The sequence below is a fragment of the Zeus faber genome (assembly GCF_960531495.2).
Source record: "Zeus faber genome assembly, chromosome: 9".
Taxonomy (NCBI): domain Eukaryota; kingdom Metazoa; phylum Chordata; class Actinopteri; order Zeiformes; family Zeidae; genus Zeus; species Zeus faber.
This window is the reverse complement of record NC_137197.1, coordinates 3,466,443-3,490,380: the sequence shown is the minus strand read 5'-3', so window position 1 is coordinate 3,490,380 and position 23,938 is coordinate 3,466,443. Positions and strand designations below refer to the sequence as shown.

At 41.6% G+C, this 23,938-nt stretch overlaps 2 protein-coding genes across 2 annotated transcripts in view; one reads left to right on the top strand and one right to left on the bottom strand.

Moving 5' to 3' along the window:
• Positions 1–1,351, bottom strand: part of LOC307235008 (LHFPL tetraspan subfamily member 6 protein) — a 45,856-nt gene extending 44,505 nt beyond the window's left edge. Inside the window, exon 1 of the mRNA XM_080006938.1 lies at positions 1,036–1,351. The gene's annotated coding sequence lies outside the window, so the exon portion shown is untranslated. The remainder of the gene's footprint in view (positions 1–1,035) is intronic.
• Positions 1,352–5,131: 3,780 nt separating this feature from the next.
• cog6 (component of oligomeric golgi complex 6) overlaps positions 5,132–23,938 on the top strand; it is a 45,214-nt gene continuing 26,407 nt past the window's right edge. The window contains exons 1-9 of the mRNA XM_080006246.1: positions 5,132–5,256; positions 6,339–6,482; positions 6,964–7,035; positions 7,247–7,305; positions 17,953–18,064; positions 18,696–18,778; positions 19,832–19,902; positions 21,109–21,202; positions 23,226–23,354. Coding sequence (XP_079862372.1) covers positions 5,143–5,256; positions 6,339–6,482; positions 6,964–7,035; positions 7,247–7,305; positions 17,953–18,064; positions 18,696–18,778; positions 19,832–19,902; positions 21,109–21,202; positions 23,226–23,354 — 878 coding nt within the window. The 5' untranslated portion in view covers positions 5,132–5,142. The remainder of the gene's footprint in view (positions 5,257–6,338; positions 6,483–6,963; positions 7,036–7,246; positions 7,306–17,952; positions 18,065–18,695; positions 18,779–19,831; positions 19,903–21,108; positions 21,203–23,225; positions 23,355–23,938) is intronic.

Below are 23,938 nucleotides of genomic sequence, written 5' to 3'. Positions count from 1 at the left end.
GCCCGGTCAAGACAGGACATCCAGGAGCAGTGGGAGCCTTTGGAAATTATGATAAACTCTCATATGGATAATGGTTGAAACTTTCAAATGGGGTCGCAGGCTTTTAATCAGTAACTAAGTTCCAAACGATTAGACGAGGATCGCTTCAATAAGGTCATAAACAGTACACATTAAACTGCATGCCTTAATGGTTATCATCGGCTATTAAAGTTCACCAACAGTAGTGGAAAGTACTTCAGTACATTCTTCAAGTATCTACGCTTACTTTACTCTCTGTATTTTGAAGGCTTTATTAATTCCTCCGTAGGAAATTAGTTCTCTGCATTTGAGCATCCCAGTACAGTACATGCACTTATATTCAGTTTCGGAGACTTGACTGTTAATCCACTGATATCAAGCAAGTATCTTTATATTTATTCAGTATACTGTACAGTAGGACCTTAATCGTGTATTTAAGGCTCCGTTATATCAGGGCACTGGATACACTACTTTCATGTTAACTTTTAATACTTTAAGAGCAAACTAATGACATGATTTGACTGTAGTGGAAATGTCAATGAGGTACTTTCACTTTTACTGGAATGATTCCGCGTCAGGGTGTTTGTACTTTCTGGGAACGGACCGCAACGCGCCTCCTCGACTTTGGAACACGAGCTGCTTTGAAGACGAGACGGCGGATCCGAACGCAGTGACTTCTGCTGCAGCCTCGAGATTTAGGCAGGAAAACCCAGAAAGAAGCATTTCCGAGACACGCCGCCGTGGTCTGAAGGGAGCGTGCGGGAGGGACGCGGTGCAGCCACTGGGTTCCGTCACGACAATCACGTGAATTAACATGATATTATTATTATTATTATTATTATTATTATTATTATTATTATTATTATTATTATTATTATGTGAATATTTTCGTGTCGTCGCGCAGGGTTTGATTGCATTGCGCGTAACGCAATGCAATCATTATGATTGTTATTATTATAGGAATGTTGCGGGAAGACGAGAGGAGTGTTGTGGGGGCAGAGAACGAGAGCAACTCACATGGTGCAGAGAGGATCAGAAAGCAGAGTCCGCTCCGTGTCCGGACGGGGTTCCCATCCGTCCCGTCCGGTCCCGCGAGTCACACACAAACTTTCTCTTCTGCCGAGGAGCACGGTCCGGGAAACGGACGCAGCCGGGGTTGGCGATCCGCGGGCGGACGGCGAGCGATCGAACAGCCGCTCCGCTCGACGCTCCGTGTCCCTCTGCGCTCCGCGCCGACGGGGGGTGCGAGCCCGGGTCCGGGTGCTGTTGGGTCCGGGGTGTTCTGAGTGAGATCCAGCCCGAGAGGAGGAGGAACTGAGGAGGAACCTACGGAGCAGCGGAGCACCAGTCCCACCCAGGGGCTGGACTCCCACCCTCCCCCTCTCCCTGTCTCTCCCTCCCTCTCTATCGCCCCCCCCCCCCCCTCTCTCCCTGTCTCTCCCTGTCTCTCTCTCCCTCTGTCTCCCTCCTCCTCCCTCCCCCCCTCTCTCGTTGTCTCTCCCTCCCTCTCTCTCTCCCTTTCTCCCTTCCCTCCCCCTCTCTCTCCCTCACTCTCTCCCTTCCCTCTCCCTCTCTCTCCCTCACTCTCTCCCTCTCTGCCTCCCTCTCTCTCCCTTTCTCCCTTCCCTCCCCCTCTCTCTCCCTCACTCTCTCCCTCTCTGCCTCCCTCTCTCTCTCCCTCACTCTCTCCCTCTCTCCCTCCCTCTCTCTCTCCCTTTCTCCCTTCCCTCCCCCTCTCTCTCCCTCACTCTCTCCCTCTCTGCCTCCCTCTCTCTCTCCCTCACTCTCTCCCTCTCTGCCTCCCTCTCTCTCTCCCTCACTCTCTCCCTCTCTGCCTCCCTCTCTCTCTCCCTTTCTTCCTCTCTCTATCTCTCCCCCTTTCTCCCTTTCCCTCCCTCCCCCTCTCTCTCCGTCACTCTCCGTCTCTCCCTTCCCCTCACTCTCTCCCTCTCTCTCTCCCTTCCCCTCTCTCCCTTTCCTCCCCTCTCTCTCCCTTCCCCTCTCTCTCCCTTTCCTCCCCTCTCTCTCCCTTCCCCTCTCTCTCCCTTTCCTCCCCTCTCTCTCCCTTCCCCTCTCTCTCCCTTTCCTCCCCTCTCTCTCCCTTCCCCTCTCTCTCCCTTCCCCTCTCTCTCCCTTCCCCTCTCTCTCCCTTTCCTCACCTCTCTCTCCCTTCCCCTCTCTCTCCCTTTCCTCACCTCTCTCTCCCTTCCCCTCTCTCTCCCTTTCCTCCCCTCTCTCTCCCTTCCCCTCTCTAACCCTTTCTCCCTCTCCCTCTCCCTGACTCCCCCCCCTCCCTCTCCCTCAACCCCTCTCTCTAGGAATGGGAGGAATGGGAACCATGTGTTTATATGTTTACCTTGCTTTTACATTTCAAGCAAGAGCAGTTTATATAATATAATTAGTAAATAAAGTGAGCATACAGAAAGTAGAGGTATACTGAAGATAAACTAAATTACAGACATTAATATTTACAACTTACTTTAAGATATAGACATATCAAGGTAAATATTGGATAAATAAAGATGCAGAATTTTAAGATTATTTTACCTTATATACAGATGTAATATAAATATAGGTGTGTATATAGCTATATACAGTATTTGGTATAACAATTTTGACTTTAAGTATATATGTTTATATAAACGTATATATGTGTATATATATATATATATATATAGAATATATATATATATATATATATATATATATATATATATATATATATATATATACACACAGTATATATGCATATATATTAATCTATCTATCGATCTGCGTACAGTACATATATAACTATACAGCTATCAATCTATATCCACCTATCTATACAACTGTACCTATCTATATAGCTATATTTATATACTGTATACATATGTTTATATGTATACAGTGCAAATGTACTGCACTGCTACAATGTCCAATGACCAATCATTAGTTTCTGTTTTAGGATTATTTTCTTATTTTAATTTTATGTACATACACTGCGACCTCCTGCCCGTACTTGTAACTCGACTCTTACTTTTTTTATATTTGACTCTTGTTTTATTTAAAAAATGTATTTTTTCTCCTTATTTTTGCCTTGTTATTTTATCTTTTTATGCCCACTATGTAGTTGTTGCCGGTCATCCCCTAAGAATTTCATTGTACTGAATGACCTTGTGTTGTACTGTACCCTTGACAAATAAAACACTTTGAACTTTGTATATACAGTATATACATATACTGTATATATACAAATATATAAATATATACTTTGTGTAAACAGTATATACTGTGTGTATATATATATATACACACATATACAAACATACTGTATAAATATATACTGTACATATGTATAGAGTATATATGTACATATATGAATATACAGTATATGTATATAAATATATATATATATATACACACACAGTATATACTGTTTACACACAGTATATATTTATATTAATCTATACCTCTATGCCTCTACACCTATCTATACCTATCTATATAGCTATATATATATATATATAGAGAGAGAGAGAGTATATATTATATATATATACACTATATATATATATATATATATATATATATATATATATATATATACAGTATATATATATATACACACACACAATGTTTTTTTTCTGTGTGTACATCTCAAAATGTCATCGCAGAGAAACCCATCTCTGCCTTCTCCTGTTGTGTGAACGAGATGGACACATTTTTTAAAATTGCACAGAAACATTTTAGAAAATGAGAAACACATTTCTCAGGAAGAGAGGACATCATCAGAAACACTCTGCAGTTATTGAAGGAAGTTTAAAGTTCTGCTGGAAGCCAGACATCATCACATATTTGTTGGACACTTTTTGTGGACACCTTTTATGGTGCAAGGGGCTGACAATGTGCCAAGAAGGCCATCTTTTATTGTCCTTTTATTGTCCTGATCAGCACTCATAGATGAAGCAGTTACTATAGCTCCCTCAGGTCCTCCTTATATCATTTGTGCTACAACTCTGGCACTGTTAAATTACCCAATATCAAATCCCTCCTGATTGCAGATACTGTCGTGCCCATTCACTTGAAAAGTCCTGACCATATTTTCAGAGAAATCTGGATTAAATCACCTAATTTTCTCTTGTGGCAATAACCAGATAGAACCATTAAACCACATTATATATTATTTCAGAACACAGGAAATTACATCTACACTAAATATTATTGGGAGATGACCCCAGAACCGTTTACATTGCAGTTATCGGAACTGCTGATAGATCAGGAAAAAGTCTCATTAAATAATCTCTTAATTTTAATCAATAGTCTTGTTTCTTTTTATCTGCAGAGCTCTGACAGAGCTCTGCTGCTGCTTCACAAATGAACATATTGTCGACGTGTCAAGCTCTCTGCTCTGCATGCACCTACATACGATTTCTTACTTTTGAGATTGTTTGTTCCTTAACTGCATAGCATATTTGTAAGGGAGTTGTTATGACTGTAAAAGTACATCCATCCATCTATCTATTTATCTATCTATCTATCTATCTATCTATCTATCTATCTATCTATCTATCTATCTATCTATCTATCTATCCATCTATCCATCTATCTATCTATCCATCCATCTATCTATCTATCTATCTATTTATCTATCTATCCATCTATCTATCTATTTATTATTATTATTATTATTATTATTATTATTATTATTATTATTATTATTATTGTTATTATTATTATTATTATTATTATTATTATTATTATTATTATTATTGTTGTTGTTATAATTATTATTATTAGGGGTCTTGCCCATTTAATTTCTATGGGTGAAGGGTGGGTTGTGATGTATTTGTTAATTAATTACTTAATCCATAAATTAATAAATTAATAAATGCATATATTGATTAATTAATTCATTACTTTATTTAGTTGTTTATTCATTAATTTATTCATTCACAGACTCATTTGTTGATCATTATTTCTAATGTGTTTTTTCCGGAGCGGACCCCATTGATCGCTACCTAACACCGGAACCTTTCTTCGTTGTAGTGCAGCGACACGGACGCTATTTCGTGACGTACCGAACAGCTTCCTGGAAGTTGACGTGGAGAGCGTTTGTTTACAATGGCTGAAATGAAAGTAGACATGTCCAGTGACGGGCCTGCCATGAAACAGAACGCAAATGTGGCTCCGCAGCCCAACAACCCGCTGTCCAGGAAGCTCAACAAGGTTCTGGAGACGAGGCTGGACAATGACAAGGTGAAACTACGACCACTCGCAGCCCATCATATCCTGATCTCAGACACTGACTTGTATGTTATTTGTCAAGATCTAAATATCAAGTCGATTAAATGGTGGCATACACTGCTATCCAATAATAGTAATGGCAACAATAATAATAAGCTTTCTTTATTTGTATAGCCTGGTGTCTAGCTGCGTCCGAAATGGCGTAGCATACTATATGTCTGAAACCATAGTTTGCATCAAATAGTGTGCGAAAAGTACCAGGAAGGAAGACTGCATCCACTGAAATATGATAATATGCAAACACTGCGTAACTACCATGCGTATCCTAATTAGAAAATGTCAATCAAATAGTAATAATAACAATAAGAATATGAAAGGTCGGACAGCTCAATGTACACTTACCCCACACTAATCACTATGGATGTATAGTGCGAGTAAATTGCATGAAATTCTAATGTAATTTGCTAAATGGCAAATGGAGTTGTATTTAACTTCACATTTACCTACATTCAAATTGTGTCTCCAAATAGATACATACAATGTTCATTTGCCTTTCATGTGTCGAGAATACAGCAATATGAAAATTGTAATACCAAGGGTTTTGATTCAAGTCAAATGCAATGTTGCATTGCCGTTTTTCAAATTACATTACAATTTTTATTTTGCATGCAAAACTTCCCCATAAATCCCAATGATTGATTTTCTTTTATTTGTCAAGATAAAGTTGTCAAAGAGATTGAATTGTGTCATATTCTGCACATGACACAAAAACCTCAGATAATCAGACATAATGTCATGTCTTTCACGTTATTTTTTTGATAAATACCTCATTTATTGATCATTTGAGGATATTTTGGGGATAACTGTTGGTGCTTTCATTACACATAAGGAACATTTGATAAACAATCATTAGTAACATGGGTATTGTGACCCAGCAGGTAGAGATGTTGATTAGAACAGTCAATGACATTCAGAAAACTGCATTGCTTTACTGTAACTGAGCCTTAAACACAACATTTAATCATTTCACCATTTTACCCAGACAATACACTGCTCAGTCATATTCAGTCATATTTCTCCTTCTGCTCTTTCAGGAGATGCTGGAGGCTTTGAAGGCGCTGTCCGTGTTTTTTACGGAGAACAGTTTACGCACCAGAAGAAATCTCCGCGGTGACATAGAAAAGCGAAGCCTGTCCATCAACGAGGAGTTTGCACTGCTATTCAAAGACGTAAAAGAGGTAATGTAGAATTGCACTTCGCACCCACTGCTACAAGTGCAACATCATCTTTGAACAATTAAAAATGTAAAATGACACAGAGACATTTGCTTTCTGTCCCACACTATTTAACAAGATAAATTTTTTCTGCAGTGATTTTAGAATTCAATTATAGAATCACATTTTATAATTCTGTGTCAAATGATCATATAAATCATAAAGAATTCATATGTTGACTGACAAGTTTACTGTTGTAAAATGCCTCTAACTTGTTTTTACAAAGCAAGGCACTTTTTAAGGTTTAGATATGTTTCCTGTGTACAAACACTACTTCACATTTTGTTTGCAATAGCACAAATGTGTGTTACTTTAACCTGACAGAACCTTGATCACCATTGGCATGATATAATTTTGAACTCACAGAAACTCAGAAAGAGCATTTAGTTTATAACGTGCCTTTACACTTACCAATATGTTATAACTTTTACCTGTTTTTCCCCAGGAGCTTGAAAGTGTTCATGAGGACGTCCAGGCTATGAGCACCTGTTGTGAAGAGATGACCAACAGGTTGAAGGTGTGTTTAAACTTTTGGCTGTATTAATAAAAATCCCAACAGTATATTATGTTCACAGCTTGGACAACCATTACCTCGGTTACAAGTTGCACCAAATGCATGGAATGATCTTTGTCATGGCAGATTAATGCCTTTCTTTTGACCACTTCATAAAGTCAGGCCATGTATTCTGTACATTTTTTCAGAAACATTGTTGTTGTTTTTTCAACAGGCTGCCAAAGAGCAAACCCAGGACCTGATTGTGAAAACCAACAAACTACAGGGAGAAAAGTGAGTTCATGGTCTGGCTGCAATGTAAAGTGCGTGCGTGCGTGCGTGCCTGTGTGTGTGCGTGCGTGATAGAGAGATACTTAACGATTACATCTACAAACCCCAATTCCAATGAAGTTGGGACTTTGTGTAAAATGTAAATAAAAACAGAATACAATGATTTGCAAATCCTTTTCAACCTATATTCAATTGAATACACTACAAAGACAAGACATTTAATAAACTTTATTGTTTTTTTTGCAAATATTCACTTATTTTGAATTTGATGCCTGCAACACGTTCCAAAAAAGCTGGGACAGGGACGTGTTTACCACTGTGTTACATCACCTTTCCTTTTAACAACACTCAATAAGCATTTGGGAACTGATGACACTAATTGTTGAAGCTTTGTAGGTGGAATTCTTTCCCATTCTTGTTTGATGTACAACTTCAGTTGCTCAACAGTCCGGGGTCTCTGTTGTTTTATTTTGTGCTTCATAATGAGCCACATAATTTCAATGGTAGACAGGTCTGGACTGCAGGCAGGCCAGTCTAGTACCCACACATTTTTAGGAGGAAGCCACGCTGTTGTAACCCATGCAGAATGTGGCTTGGTATTGTCCTGCTGAAATAAGCAGGACAAAGACCAAGCCACATTCTGAATAAGACGCTGCTTGGATGGCAGCATATGTTGCTCCAAAACCTGTGTGTACCTTTTAAGCATTAATGCTGCCTTCACAGATGTGCAAGTTAGCCATGCCATGGGCACTAACACACCCTTATACCATGTGAGTAGAGTTTTAACTTGCACTTGTAGATGTAGCGACGAACTGTGTGAACTGACGATGCTTTTCCGAAGTGTTCCTGAGCCCACGTGCCAATATCCTTTACAGAATGATGTCGGTTTTTAATGCACCGAGGGATCGAAGGTCACGGGCATTCAATGTTGGTTTTCGGCCTCGACGCATCCGTGCAGAGATTTCTCCAGATTTCTCCAAATCTTTTGATGATATTATGGACTGTAGATGATGAAATCCCTAAATCCCTTGCAATTGTACGTTGAGAACCGTTGTTCTTAAACTGTTGGACTATTTTCTCATGCAGTTGTTCACAAAGTGATGAACCTCACCCCATCCTTGCTGAGCCTTTCAGGGGGTGCTCCTTTTAGTCATGACACTCACCTGTTTACAATTAACCTGTTCACCTGTGGAATGCTCCAAACAGGTGTTTTTTGAGCATTCCTCAACTTTCCCAGGCTTTTGTTTCCCCTGTCCCAGCTTTTTTGGAACGTGTCACAGGCATAAAATTCAAATTGAGTTAATATTTGCAAAAAAAACGATAAAGTTTATCAGTTTGAACATTAAACATCTTGTCTTTGTAGTGTATTCAATTGAACATAGGTTGAAAATGATTTGCAAATCATTGTATTCTGTTTTTATTTACATTTTACACAACATCCCAACTTCATTGGAATTGGGGTTTGTATATTAAGTGTTAATGTCACCACAAATATTCAGATTACACATTCCATTGAGATTCCTTTGCCAAAATAGTTGTATTTACTGACCCCAGCCAGTTGAATTGTGGCTTCCTTTTGACATGAATTTAATTATAGTGAATTGCTCAGTGACGCATAATTTTATTTTGTTTCATAGGATTAAAACCTATAAATATCCCGGCCCTGTGTTTGTACACCCTTTCATTAATGCTCTGTAAATAAATGTTTTAAGACCACTTATATCTTATATTTACAGCATTTCACTCTCACACAGACAACTGTATTTTTAAATTATGTAAAACTGGAATTATGGACAATGAATTACAAGCACAACCTAGTAGCAATTTAAGACGGACAAGTTATTAGTTAAATGCAAGATTGAAAATACTGGGTTTAAGATTCAGAGTGTGGTAAAATCGAATATGTTTTCCAATATGTTGTCCAGTCTTAATATGATAATATATATATTATATATATAATTATATTATATCTTATATTAATAAGATAAATGTAAATAAAATGTGAAAAAGCTTTATTGTGATATTTTAAATCTAGTACAGGGTTGAACAAAGGAATCCTCAACAACACAACATTGTGAGGATGTAAATTGCTCACAAAAATATTCGACTAAAAACCTCTCGTTCTTATCGCATTTCGTTGTTCTCTTATCTGATCATGGGGTAGAAGACTGTTTCAGATAAAATCTCATCAAATGTGCCAGTGATAAGACATCAGCATCGTTCCAAAGCTTGAAACGATCGTCCCACATTCTAAGAAATTATCCTTTTACTTTTGAGGCAAACTGCCAGACAAATAGCGCCTGAAACTAACTCAGCGGGGAGAACACAGGCCAATCTGGAACTCACTGCTATGAGCCTTTATTGTTTCCAAAATAAGTTATTTTCCTTTTGCGGGAACTTTGTTGTTTTTCAGGTCATCCCTGTCTTACACAGGGTGTCTTCAAAAAGCCTCTCTGCTAAATTGAACGACAACGAGTCAAGACATACGAAATGGCCCCTTGACCTGGTCTGTGCAATAGTCCCAATAAGAATATATTCCCTCATATGTTTCCTAAAGAGCCAGTTCTTCTGGTCTGAAATGCAGCCTTTTCCGAGTCTCAAAGGTTTTGGTTTTGAAGCGTAACTCAGCCAAGTCGGTGAGGAAGTTTAATTTTGATGTTGAATGATTCATGAGGCTTATGATCTAATTTTCTGAACTCTGCTATTTGCATGCAGAGGGCAGCAGTCTTCATCAGTGGAGGCTTATTTGTTTCATTTTCTATATCTCAGTTGTTGGATTCTGGGCCTTGTTATATAAAAGCCATCCATGTTCTCACCATGATCCGACTAAAGGCAATGTGATCGATGTAATAGTTGAGGGGCAGCATCTTTTAATGTCAGCTGTGTTGATTGTTAGAGGAACAGACTCTCAGATGGTATTTCCCAGGTACTGCACACCGTTGCCGTTAATGGATTCTGTCTGAGGAAAAAACTGGACTCTGCCGCATATCTTGCAGATGCAGATGATACTTTATACTAAATACTTTATACTACATACCATACAGATTGTATTTGTTTATTATGTCTGTCATAAAAATTCAGGTAGACCGTTAATTTGCCTGACTAAAACTGATGGAAATGCACCTAATTCACATTTTATTTGTTATTGTTATCTTCAGTTTACTTGATGGAAACATATGATTGAGGAATCCTAGTGTTTTTACGAAATTATTGTGTTCAGATAAAATTATCGCGATCAGATTATTGAGGGTCCATCCCGTATTGTTGGGATTGTTATTGTTGGGATTGGGACAGGACGACCACTGCAGCTACGGACACGGTTCAGATGTTGTTAGAACCAGGTCCTGGCAGACATCTCCTGGGCTAAGTTTCATACAAATCAATCCACATACGGAGCAGGAACTTAGTGAAAAACCGATGACATCTGACTGGAAGTAGCTGAATGTTCGTGCACCACCGACGCGCCAACTTAAAACCTCCGCTCGGGTGGTGGATCATCATCCAATTCGCTGTAAATGTGCAGATTTTTGCTACGAATTTCCATTCGTAGCCTGCGAGGTGAGTGGTGTAGACTCCATTGGTCTGTAGTTATTGCATAGTGTGTGTGTGTGTGCGTGCGTGCGTGCGTGTGTGTGCGCGCTACCACGGTTTACGTCTCATTAGAACCGGGACGTCGCAAACATGTCGTGGTTCAAGTTTCATCCAAATTGATCCACATATGAAGCAGAAATTTGTGAAAAAAACGACATCTGATCCCAAGTTAGCAGGACGGCTGTGTGTCACCGACACGCATGCGTTGGAAAACGAACGGAACGAGATGAGATTTACAGTAAGACGCTTTGTGATGTGGTCATAGTATTCACTATAAATGTGCAGGTTCTGGTTCAGAATGTACATTCGAGTGGTGTCCAGTGCGCTGTGCAGACTGCATCGCTCTGTAGTGGTTAGAGATTACAAACTGGACATGTATGTTTGTGTTTTTGTACCTTCCTACCTGGTGCTGTAGATGTCTGTGGATCTGTTCCATTGATAGTTTGTCTCTTTGGTCCTTACTTTTATCCTTATTTTGCCTGATTCATGAATATATATGAATCCACAGAAACTCGTCAGCATGTCTAGTTCACTCGATTGTACGAATGAGTCATGCGTTCATCTACCAGGAACGCATCGGGAAAAATATGTCCCGTGAAATTGTAATCTGTCACAGAAATACGCCAAGGTTTTTTTTCGTATTTCCTCCCTAAATAGGTAAACCTCAGTAAACCTCACTTCCACCATGTGACACGAACAGCCATTTGTACAGCAGAAGCGCTGGGGCTTCCCCCGCTCTCCCCGGGGCCACGGCGCTCTCGGGCCGGGCAGCGCGCAGCGGGGCTGAGGCCCCCCCGGAGCTGACGCAGCGGGTCTTCCTTAAACACCAATTTGAGCTCTAACTTGCACTCCTCCCAAGCCGAGCCGGGCGCGGCTCCCGTCCCCACAAAAGGAGAGCGATTTAAAAAAAAAAAAAAAAAAAAAAAAACAACAAAAAAAAAAACAAAGCTCAGATTCCGGAACCTTGGAACCTCGGAGATCTGTAATACGTACATAACATGACTAAACGGGACCCTGTGTATTGCTGCCTGCTATTTGTTATTCTTCTTCTTATTATTGTTATTGTTATTATTATGATTATTATCATTAATAAAATACATTATAATTATTATATAATAATGAATGTGACAGCTCTAGTCCCAGGTATGCTGTACCTGGGACCTCCTTCACCTCCCAAAAAACGCACATGTGTTCAGGTTGAAAGTTAAATATTGTGGAAATATTATTGACAGCACGACAACAGAATTGATGAAATGATTATTAATGTCAGAAGGTGAGTTTGTCAGTTTGCGGCTGCGTCTCTAGTGCACTTGGGGATGGGCACACGCCGTCTCTGTAGCCAAGACTCAGGACACAGTTTGACCTTGTGGCCGGACGCGGTGCCGTGGATCAGGGCCAATGAGCTCGTACATTTGTGTCAAACGACCCTGCCGACAGCAGAAATGTACAGTTGGCTGTTCCACGCGCTGTTGCCGCCGCTCGAGGGTCTCCATCACAGAAGGGTCACATCCAGGGAGGCAGAGAGGGAGAGGCTTGGAGACTGCAGAATGGGGACATTAGCGGTAAAATAAAAGCGCTCAACTCAACAGCACCAGTGCATCAGAACAAAATGAGGCGGTGGAAAGAGGAGGAGTGAGAGCTTCAGTACTTAAATACTATTTTGAGGTATTTGTTCTTGAAACGCCTTATTGTGATATCGATTTTTAACTCTGGACAGTAGAGTATTTATTTTTCGAAATAATGATTTTTAGCCTGTAGTAACCAATAATGGAATGAATGTCAAGATTTCATGTTTTACATGACTTTAGGGCAAGGTGATATGGGACTATTATCATGTTCAGGGTTTTGCATAATATCTGGTATACTCTAATGTGTATAGTGGACCAAATAACTCTAAATTGAATATTTAAAAATAAAATGTTTTCATGGGATATTAAAAAAAGGTACATTTTAATTAAATTTTGTTACTTATTTATTGATTTAATAATGTCATTTTGAGTCATTTGGATCCCCATAGGCGTGTGTGTTTTCAGATAACACATTCTCTTAAATTGCTGACCTCTTAATGTGATGAACGTTTAGTCACATCATCTCAGAATATGACATATATCTTCATTGAATTAATAATAATTGAATTATTTAAGTTGCAGCTGAAAGATCATCTCTGATAATATTGAATTGCCGCCCATGCTGTGTCCTTGTGAAACCCCAACCCCCTCTTGAACCGCGCTCCACTGTCCCATCGGCTCCCTGCGGACCAGCGACGTGACATTTTAATTTGCAGGGCCACAATGAGCCACACGCAGATGGACAGTGACCTTGTCTCACCAACTCTTTATTTCTTGCAGGGCGGGGGACAGGAGGGGCAGACTACCCTCCGGTCACTTTGTCCCCCCTCTCCGCTCAAATCTCCCATTCGGATCACGTTGTCTGCTTTTCCAAAGTACAGGATATTTTCTCCTGTTTCAAAACGTCCACATTTGAGGCGTTGTCTGAGCTGCATGAGCTAATTAGTGAATGAAAACAGAGGTTATTTACAGATCCTTACAGACGCCAGCAAAAATTGTTGGCTCGGTTATCGGAGGACAAAAAGTAAGTATCCGATCTGATTCTCAAACAAATCTAGCCTGAAATATCAAGGAAATGCTTTTACACAGTGTTTGGTGTAACATAGAACGTGTGAGGCATGACAGTTGCTTCACATCAACACGACATGATCCCGAGCCCTTTGACACTGGACGGATTAAGGGCTATATAAATTAACTTGACTTGACAGCAACGAACTAGCCATTCAGCATAGCACATGTGTGGCATATCCAAAATCATTCTATACAATTTTTTAATATTTTTTTTAATAATTCAACAACATTCATCTACTTTTGATATCCTATTCATTAAAAAGCATCTGCATTTAAAAGCTGATTTATTTCATAACAGAGAATGTGTTATTTGCACTTAAAACTATATATGAAAAAAACAACAAATAGAATAAACGGAAAGATATAGTTATACTTGAAACAACCCCCCTGGGGATGAATAAAGTGTTGTCTTCCATTGTTATACCGAAATTCTTTATTTAAAGAAGGACTCTTTGACAGTTATAATTTGTTTCCGTTGAATTCAATCGCTAAAGAAATTGTCGCCGTGAAACTCGCATCGTTACACCTCTGGTGTCTGTAGCGCAAAGGACATAGTGGTCTGGAGCCGTCTCTGGGGGCGGACATTTGTTTCTTCGGCCCCATTCCGAAAGCGCTGCCTTTTTTTTTTTTTTTTTTGTGTTGCGTGTCAGGAATCACCCCCCCCCCCCCCCCCGCTGAAAGAGCCCGTCACCAGGAGCATTCAATAAGCGTTGTGTGTTGTTCCCTAATGAAACGGTACACGACACACCTGCCCTGCTGTGTGATCTGCGCCACGCCGTGTTATTGTGTTGGACAAGTTGAGACACCTCCGAGGAGCCGGCAGCACGGAGGACGTGACCCTGCGAGCAGCCTGTGTTCAAGCAGCTCTGGGATTTGTTGTTAAACGGTGTCGAGTGGAACAGGCGTTTCATTTATTTTACACTTAACTGAAGCCGTCCACTCAAACGTGGATATTTGTGCCCGGCACACACCAAAGAACTTTAGCTGGGAGTCTCAGGCAAATTTTCGAGAATCGCATGGAAATGCGTGGTGTGACAGGTCCTGAGACAGAATATCAGGTCTGTTCGATAATATCTAAAGTCTCATGTCTCGGTTCCAAATGTGTTTTACCATAGGAATAGAAAGGAAAGGAAGTGTTTACATATGTGATGCTGTCTTTTGGGGTCGTGATTTTTGGATTATTTTTGTAATTTTCTAAAGAGAACAAATGTTATCACAGGAAATGTGTAGGTCATTTACAGTTCAGGAGCTTTGAAACCCCCCAGGAAGATGATGGGGAACATCTGATTATTAAAGACAATCTGTGCAAAATGACACTTGAGCCTCATTAAGGCCCAGTTGGCTGTTAATGAGGCCGTGGCCGTGAGTCTGTCTTTGTGCGTTTGATGTGATCGACTCCGACTGCGCTCCATGATCGGTGGCGCATGGCTAACTAAGTGCTCTCGGAAAGCCAAATTTCCACGCGAGCCTTTGAAATGCTTCCCTAATGGATTCTAATGGATAATCGACCCGCATGGGTCTTGGCCTGCCGAGAGAATTGGTCATTTGTTTTGCCAGCAACAAAGAGCTATTGTCCTCCTTATGTTCCACTTGCTGTAAGATGCAACAATCTGAGCTGATTAGGTTGAAAAGCTAGAAATAGATGAATCAGTGGTGAGGGTATCTAACTGTTTCAGGTTGTGGAGGAGGCCTCACGTAGAACTGGGAGATAAGCAGCGTTGTATATCAGCTGGGGTTTGGCTTCCTGTGACACAGATCTTAAATATTGCGTGAAAGGCACTGAAAGAAATTCCCAAATTATTGATATGGAGGTATTTGGTCACAAATAGCACCAACTTTATTTCTTTCAACTATTAAATATCACACATGTTGTGATATATATATTTTTTCTCCATCTACACCACATGTCTAAATGCATACAAGCGTTGGGCATTTCCACTGAAAGGAACTTTTAAAGTGGAATGTACTTTCACTCTTCAGAACTTTAGAACTCATTTTGTTTAGTGATATTGACCGTCTCAGCCCTCGGATTGGATTTGTGTCTCGGTGGTATTAGCTGTGGTCTGAGAGATAATAACACGCTCTGGAGTAAATTCCAGCTTTCACTTTGACATAACAGTTTTTGATGTAGCCCAGTGTTTATACTGTGGGAGAGACCTTCGCTGCGCTTGAACAGGCAGAATTGATCGCCTCGGTTGGAAATCATGAAGGCGGTAAGTTGTCCGTTGTTCAGGCGTCCCGCCCGGACTGCGCCTCGGGTTGTGGCCGGCGGCTTCTCGCTAGATTTGGGAATCAGCGCTGCCTTCAAGGAGCTTCCTTCTCAGAGTTGACGTTCAGGTTCTGTCCTGCTGCTGGGTGGTGACTCCGTGCCGGACCTGTGGGGCTGCAGCTTTGCTGCTCTGCTGGGGTCCAGCCCACACTCCACCTCCCTCTTCTCCTCTTTTCCAGCTCCCTCCTCTTTTCCACCTCCCTCCTCTTTTCCACCTCCCTCCTCTTTTCCACCTCCCTCTTCTCCTCTTTTCCACCTCCCTCGTCTCCTCTTTTCCACCTCCCTCCTCTCCTCTTTTCTATCTCCTCTTCTCCTCTTTTCTGTCTCATCTTCACTTTTCTATCTCCTCTCCTCTCATCCTCTTCCTTCCCCTCCCTCCCCCACTTACCATTCTCTCCTCTCTCTTCTCCTCACCTCTCCTCCCCTTCCCCTCCCCTCTCCCATGTCTCCTTCCTCTCCTTTGCCCTCTCCTCTCCCCTTCACTCCTCCTCCCCCTCTCTCGCTCCCCCTCCTCTCCTCGCTCTCTCCTAGGCGTGTGTGGCCTGTCTCTGAGTAGTGATTTACACCTCAGCGGAACTGGTCTCTCACGCTCTGCACAGAGTGGCAACATGACGAATGGGTGGAGGTGGGTGGGGGCTGCGGGGGAGAGCTATTCTTTACCTGTGCCCAACGCTATGAAGTTCAATGGACCGTAGGACAAATAGGGATGTCTTGAAAAAATAGATGGATGGATCGCAATTGCATGAAATAAAAAAACAAAAAAACCAAAAAAAAAACAAGGGAAAGAAGGTCCCGTTCCCGTCTGTGCAACCATCAATTTAGTATTTTCAAAATGCCTTTCGAAGTCGCCCGCAAAAGCTGTTGCAAGTGCAAATAAGACAAAATAACACCGGCACTTCTTAAGCTCGTCTCATCATACAAACAAAGGATTTGTGGGTTGAGCATTGACAGTTTTTTCCCATCCCATCTTGATTTCTCTGTGCTGAAGTGGCTTGTTGCGTGGCCTTGTCTCATCTCTCCAGCCGTAATTTATGTGGAACTTGGGCAGAACTTGGCCCTTCTATCATCCTGCAGTCATCTTCACTTGAAGAGGTGGAATTACGAGGCGCGCCAAGGTCCTCTATCAGAGGCTGGCTGGGTTGTGTGCCAAAACGCCGAATAAGAGAGTCGCATATCAGATTTACAGCCTTCTACTTCCAGCTCTGGGCATGGCGGTGGGAAAGGCGGCGGCCGGTCAGAGGCTTCGGAGCTCCTCGCCCGGCAGAGCAACACGGTGATTGGTTTGGAGCTGTCAGCGAGAGAGAGAAATGTATATTGTGGGTGATATAGGTGAGCTGGCAGGGAACAGAGAGGCCTCTCTGTTTTGTGCCTATCCCATAATGGAGTTCTTTGCATGACCAGGGCGGTAACCATGGTCACCATTGTGTCGGGGAGCTCATAGTGACACTGATAGTTATCTCTGGTTGTTATTGATAGTGAGAAGAGAGCTGCCCGTCAGCCGAACTGGGTGTTATTCTGCCTCTTCTTTTCTTCCAACTTCGTTTTTGTTCAGAAGCTTCATGTGATACCAGAGTGTTTTCCTCCTGAGTGGAAAGACCAAATGGCTTTGAGGAGTGTGACTGCCACCTACAGGATGGTGTACAGCATTACACTTTGTGCAGAGAAAAAATGTTGGTCGAGGGTGTTTCAGAGTAGCGTACTTGTTTAGTTGTGTATTTTGTTTTCATTTTATTAACTACAGTGTTAGTAGGATAAAGCACAATGGAAAGAAACAACACAACATGAGATAATCCTAAAAAGCATAAAGAACGTGACATGACACCACCACCACTATTCCTTTATACAGTGCTGAACAATGATAAAACACATAGAAATAATGAAAAATGTGTGAAAAGTGTGAAAATAGCAACATAACATCTATAAACAACAACTACATAAAATAAATTGTCCAATTTTAAAGGAGACAATTATATAAAATCTATGAAGTCAAATGCAAAGAAAAAACACTGCTATGCTGGAAAACATAGGATGAAATTAGAACTATTGACAGAACCAAAAAAAGCCATTAAAAGTCATAAATGAACAAGGACGAATAGATGTAGTTAATAAATTGAAATAAAATTGTTTTCTTTTCCTTTTTCTTCCTCCTAGCCACCGCCTGGAGGTCCGAGCCCAGGTTGCACAAGCCTTCCTGGACAAGTTCCAGCTCTCCGGCGAGGAGATGGCCGTGCTGCGAGGAGGCCGCGACACGCCCATCACAGAGGTGACGGAGATGTAGTGATGTCAAGGTTCATCCATGAAAGATGGGGGCTGACATGATTTTAATATATATGTTTTTATAATTTAGCAACGGTCGAAACATAAACTGTATTTCTTCATTCATTCGCTCAACACTGAACAGGAGTCAAACATTTCAATTAAAATAATTAGATAATTATCTATTATCATCAAAAAACACTGGCATTTATTACTAAATCATTTGGCATACTTTCAATGTTTTGGCGCAGTGTATCTATACACATCCGATGAGCTAAAGTGCAGATCTGTGACTTGAGTTTTGCCACTTCCACCACACCAGTTCTATCTGGTTTGGTTCGATGTGTCCTTTAAAACAGGAATGAAATGACTCCCTGAGGCCGACGCCTCGCCACTCCGGTTCAGGGTGAAGATGAACTCTTGCCTCACTGGCTGAGGGTGTGCTGATCACTCCATTTACCCAGTGTGGTGATCAGGTAGAAACAGTAACTGGATCATTGTGGCCCTTCATGTTGCACGTCGGCCCCCACACTGGTGCGAGACAGTGCCCCCCATGGAGCTCCCCTGGTACTTCGGCAGAACCTTTCCGTTCTTGGATGACACATGATGCGACCTACATTCCCTCTTTTCTTCTCCAGGATTTCTTCAAAGCGCTGAGACGGGTGAAGCACATCCACGAGGAAGTGAAGATCCTCCTGCGGACCAACCAGCAAACTGCAGGGTACGAGGCTCAGACAGAACCTGACTCAGATCCTACCATCCACTCACACTGGTGAAAAGTGATATCACTGTACTTGCATTGTATTGGTATTGTTATGCTGTGGATTTTTTAATACTGTGTTAATATATAGTTGTGCTATATAAGGATTAAAACGGGATCAAGGAGGATAAAACAAGTAAAATAGGAAAGCCAATATTTCACATTTTAAATAACACAGGAAACTGATCCTTTATCCAAACAACGCAGGATTGAAGTGTTGGGTTGACTGTAATGTGGGTGATTATGCAAATGAATATGAAACCTTTCTAAAGTCAATCTAATTGGTTCATTTAAACTCCACCAAGTCAAGCCAATTTTATTTCAAGTTTCTTTATACAGCCCTTTATATAGGATCAAAGGGCTTCAGAGGCCCACACTTCACATAGAAATCAACCTCCAGATCCTTCACTCGGCCGAGGAAAAACTCCCAGAAAAACCACTTGGTGAAAAAAGAAACCTTGAAAAGGGGTCCTGGAAGGAGGAATCCCCCTTCCAGGACCACCAGGCTACAGTGGATGCAGTCTAGGCAACATTCATAACAAGTAATAGGTTGTACTGTATACCACCAAGGATTAAATATATGAATATCCTGTGTTAATTCACTGTATTGATGAGATATGAATTATGAATATTAAACCAATGCATTCAACTTCAGAACTTTAACTTCAAATCAGTGGATCAGGACATCTGCAGCTTTAACTGCAGCCTGAGTGGAAGAGTCCAGTCAGGGAGCCGTTAGGTTTCCAATGCAAAAAACAAGGCACAAAGTCTGGTTTGGTTGACCGGTACATTTGCATAAGTGAGATTCAGATGACCTGGCTTCTGCTGTGATCAGGTGATTCTCCATCAGCTTTGGCGAAGGAAGTTTTGATATAAAAAAACAACAACCTTACAAAGCAGGGAGGCAGGAACGCACCTCAACGCTGACATTCTGAAACCAGAAACAAACGCACATCACCTCCAGCTCTGTGACACTCTGTGGCTGATGTCCGAGGCCTTGTGCGCTCCTTCCAGGCTGGAGATCATGGAGCAGATGGCCGTGCTGCAGGAGACGTCCTACGAGCAGCTGTACCGCTGGGCGCAGAGTGAGTAGAGCGCCACACTAACCGCCGTGACGCCCCAGCCGGAGAATATGGAAACTTTAATGAAAAGACGGCATCGTGATCTCACAGCGAAGGAAACTAATAATCAAATCAACATGCAGTTGGCATTCCTCATGTTAAAACCTTTGAACATTATCGCGTGTTTTAAAGTCTTCTGCATTTGTTTCGTTTTGACGGTTTCCAAGGTGATACATTTTTACCATCTGCGTCAATTTTCAAGCTTCAGAAGGCAACTGAATGGATCAGAATCAGAGTTGTTTTATTTTCACTGGGTGCATTGACATATACTAGGACTTCCTTCCGGTGAGGATTGGTGCACTTCCGTACAAACCATCAGCATTCAATTTTTTTTTTAACTAAAGCTTAATAGTCCAGAATGGATGAAAATAGATTGAAAGACAGCTCTCAAAATATGGAAATGTGCTCTCAATTTCTAAAGTGGAAATGTATAAGTGTTCAATGCTTGTTCAATGCTTGGTTGAACCATTTCTCTCAGCCATTAAAGCAGTCAGATTTGCTCATTCCTCCTGGCGAGGCTGCACAAGCGATGCAGGTTGCTTGTGGAAGTAGACGTCAGTTTGAGATGTTCGATGGTGTTAAGGTCAGGACTCAAGAACATCCATTTTCTTCAGTACAAGCAGAGTGCTTTGGGTCGTTGTCCCGCTGAAAGACAAAATAATGTGAATTTAATGTCAAACCCGTTTTGGATGCTAAATACTAGTTCAAGACACTGTATATATGATCAAGGAGTTCTTTTGAGGAGAAAGCTTTAATATAGCTCCTAATGGCGGCTGACGTGCTGTTGCTGTAGTGTAATTTACCAGCACTGTAACGCTATCCAGTAATCAGCCCTGTAAATATTTAGCCAGTGTTGAGTGAACGACAGACCCGACAGAAACACAATTCTTGGCGTCCATCTTTAAGCTTTTACTGTGCTTTCTAATTTCACTGTAATTTCTGGATAAAATATATTTGAAAGTAGATCTCCAGTTTTTCATTTGTGTTCTTTACTTATGCCACTTAAGAAGCCTTTTTTTGAAATATAATATATGGTAGATTTTGTGTAGTCTCAATAACAACAATATTCTGTTGAAACCTACACTTGAAATGCTGCACGACCAAGATGATGCCTGTAGACGCTGTGCTGAATGGTCTCTTTTCGAACCTTTGACCTCTCCTCCTGTGCAGATGAATGCCGAGGACTGGCCCAGGAGACCTGCGACGTCAGCCCCGTCCTGAGTCAAGCCATGGAAGCCTTGCAGGACCGACCCGTCCTCTACAAGTAACACACACACACACACACACACACACACACACACACACACACACACACACACACACACACACACACACACACACACACACACACACACACACACTGAGTTGTTCTGTGTAATTCCTCTGTGTCTCTCTGTGGAAACCCTGTCCCAGTGGAGTGTCTTGCAATGCTCCCGTGGCATCGAGGAGCTCTATTTCCAATAATCGTAGCGTTAAATGCATCTTCGAAAGGTTCTGATTTGTTGTGACAGTACTGGCATCGAAACAAATCATTCTAGGAATTTAATCTTGGGATATTTATTTTAACGAAACATAAAATAAAGGCCAATTAGCCGAAAATAGTCCTTACTTGTTTATCGTGAATTGCATTCAGAATTCATTATTCACTACTTTGTGTTATTTTATCTTCCATGTATTCTGAGATTTTTTGGGATTTTGTCTCTGATTACTTTAAGTTAGCGGGTTAAGTTCTCTTTTCACTTAAAGTCCTCCGTGTCAGAGGCTTATTCCATTATTTGCTTTTGTTTCAAATCAGCAGTTTCCTCAGGCATTCTGTTCACCCAGTCTGGTGCCTGAGGGGATTCCTTTCTTTTCATGTTACTGTGGATCCTTCCTGTCAATATCCCAACGACCAACCAGCTCTCCCTGGGGCCCATCCACACACATCCCAGCATCACGATTCTCCTGGCCCCAACTGGGGCCTTGGTGTTGAGTCTGCAGGTTCTCCCTGTGTCAACGTGGGTTGTGAATGTTTGCCCTTGAACAAGGCATCGGCGCTAGAGCTGGAGTTGGCCTCCGGGCGATGTGCTGTGGCTGCCCAAGTACAAAGATCCTGCACGGGGGATCAATAAAGCGATTCTTCCTCTTGGCAAAATGTTCGTCGTGCTTTGAAACCTTTTGAGTAAAACAACAATCAGCCAGTGCCCACGTTACCCACGGGCTCCACTCCACACAAATTATTTTGATTAATTAGGATGAGAACAGAGAACAGAACACAAAAAAAATCATTTAATGTTTTTTTTTTTTTTGAATTTCAATCTCTGTCTAATAATTGACGCCCTCTGGCACCAGAAAAAAATTTGCAAATAATTTGGGTTTAGGAAACGGACATGACTCACAGATTCCAAGTCGGATAAATCAGAGTTTGTTCCTAGAGACACAAGCGTATTTTCACTGAATGTTGCCCTGCCCTCCTCCTCATCTGTCCCACGATTTTGCCCCTTCAGGGTGCAGCCAAGGCCGGAGGGGTGAAGAGGTGGTTTTAGGCGGAGCGGTTTGCGGGTGAAAGGATGTTAAGGCTGAGACTCAGGCTCATGTTTCTGCAGACTGACTGTTTAGTCTGCTGCTGACTGCCTGAGAAATCATAACAACCAGCCTTCTTCCTCTCTGCACCGTCCGTGTGTTCCTCACCTCTGGCACGCTGTTTTTCCACTAGGCCGTATGCAAAAAAACAAGTATCATCATGATGATCATGGTCATTTTCCACATTATATTGCTAGAAATTATGATATCAGCATATGAATTTACAAAGCCATTTTATTGAACCAGATATCAGGCTAAACCTCGAGTTTTCAAATGAAAGTTCTCCGATATTTATTTGAAAACGAGAGGTTTGGTCTGATATCTAGCAGATTTGCAGTCAGTCAAGATTTATGGCTCAATGCAACGATAATTCTGTGCAATAAAAAACAAAAAGTAAAAAAAAAAAAATGTTTATGAAGTGCAACATTTCTAGATTTTGTACGTTTTCAGTTTTTTAAACACAATTCACCTGGTTTCCAGATTGAATGCATTACACAAGAGTTTCACGGATCTCTGTATAGTTGGAATAACGGTCGTGATTCACATAGATCCAGGACACGCCACTACATGACGATGTCCTAATGTCGCCACATCGCGTGATAATGTTGATAATATTGAGGATATTGATAATAATAAGGATATTGATAATATTGAGGATATTGACTTACCTTCCATCAGTCTCAGTCTTCTCCTAACATCCCCCTCTTTGTGTCGCTCTGCCTCAGGTACACTCTGGATGAGTTTGGCACGGCGCGACGCTGTGCGGTGGTCCGGGGCTTCATCGACGCCCTGACGCGGGGGGGGCCGGGTGGAACGCCGCGACCCATCGAAATGCACTCCCACGACCCCATGAGGTGCCGAGCAGCCACACAACTGCGAGAGAAACCTGCGTGTGCTGTTGTAATGTGACACATTTAAAGGCTGCGGTCAATCTGCAGAGCCATGAAAGCAAAGGTTGGCTGTATTTCAAGCCTGGCATTATTATAACGCTAGTTCCGTAACTTATGACCGTTCATAGCACAACCTTGCTGAGCGCTTTACTATAGAGAAACTTACCACTCTGCTGCAGCTTCTCACTGTGCTTCAATGCAGTATTTGGTGTAATATAAAAAAATGGTATTAGGAAAGTATCGCAGTCAATCAGTGCAGAAAGACAAAGAATTCCTGTTGACATTTGAAACAATCCCCAGCCCTGCTTTTATACTGGAATAAATCTTGCACATTTACGTTGAAGCGTTTCCTTTGAGTGGTAGATCTATAAAGTGTGAACAAAGAACCAGTTTAGGAGATCCTCCGGGGGGCAAAGCAGCAGAATCTGCCACACGCCGCGTGGGTTTTTACTGCGTTCAAGGAAAAGCGTCCAGGTCTGAATGTGTTTTTCACCCGTTTGCTCTGCAGTCCCTGCTGCTGCCAGCGGCTGAAAGACGCCACTTCTCAG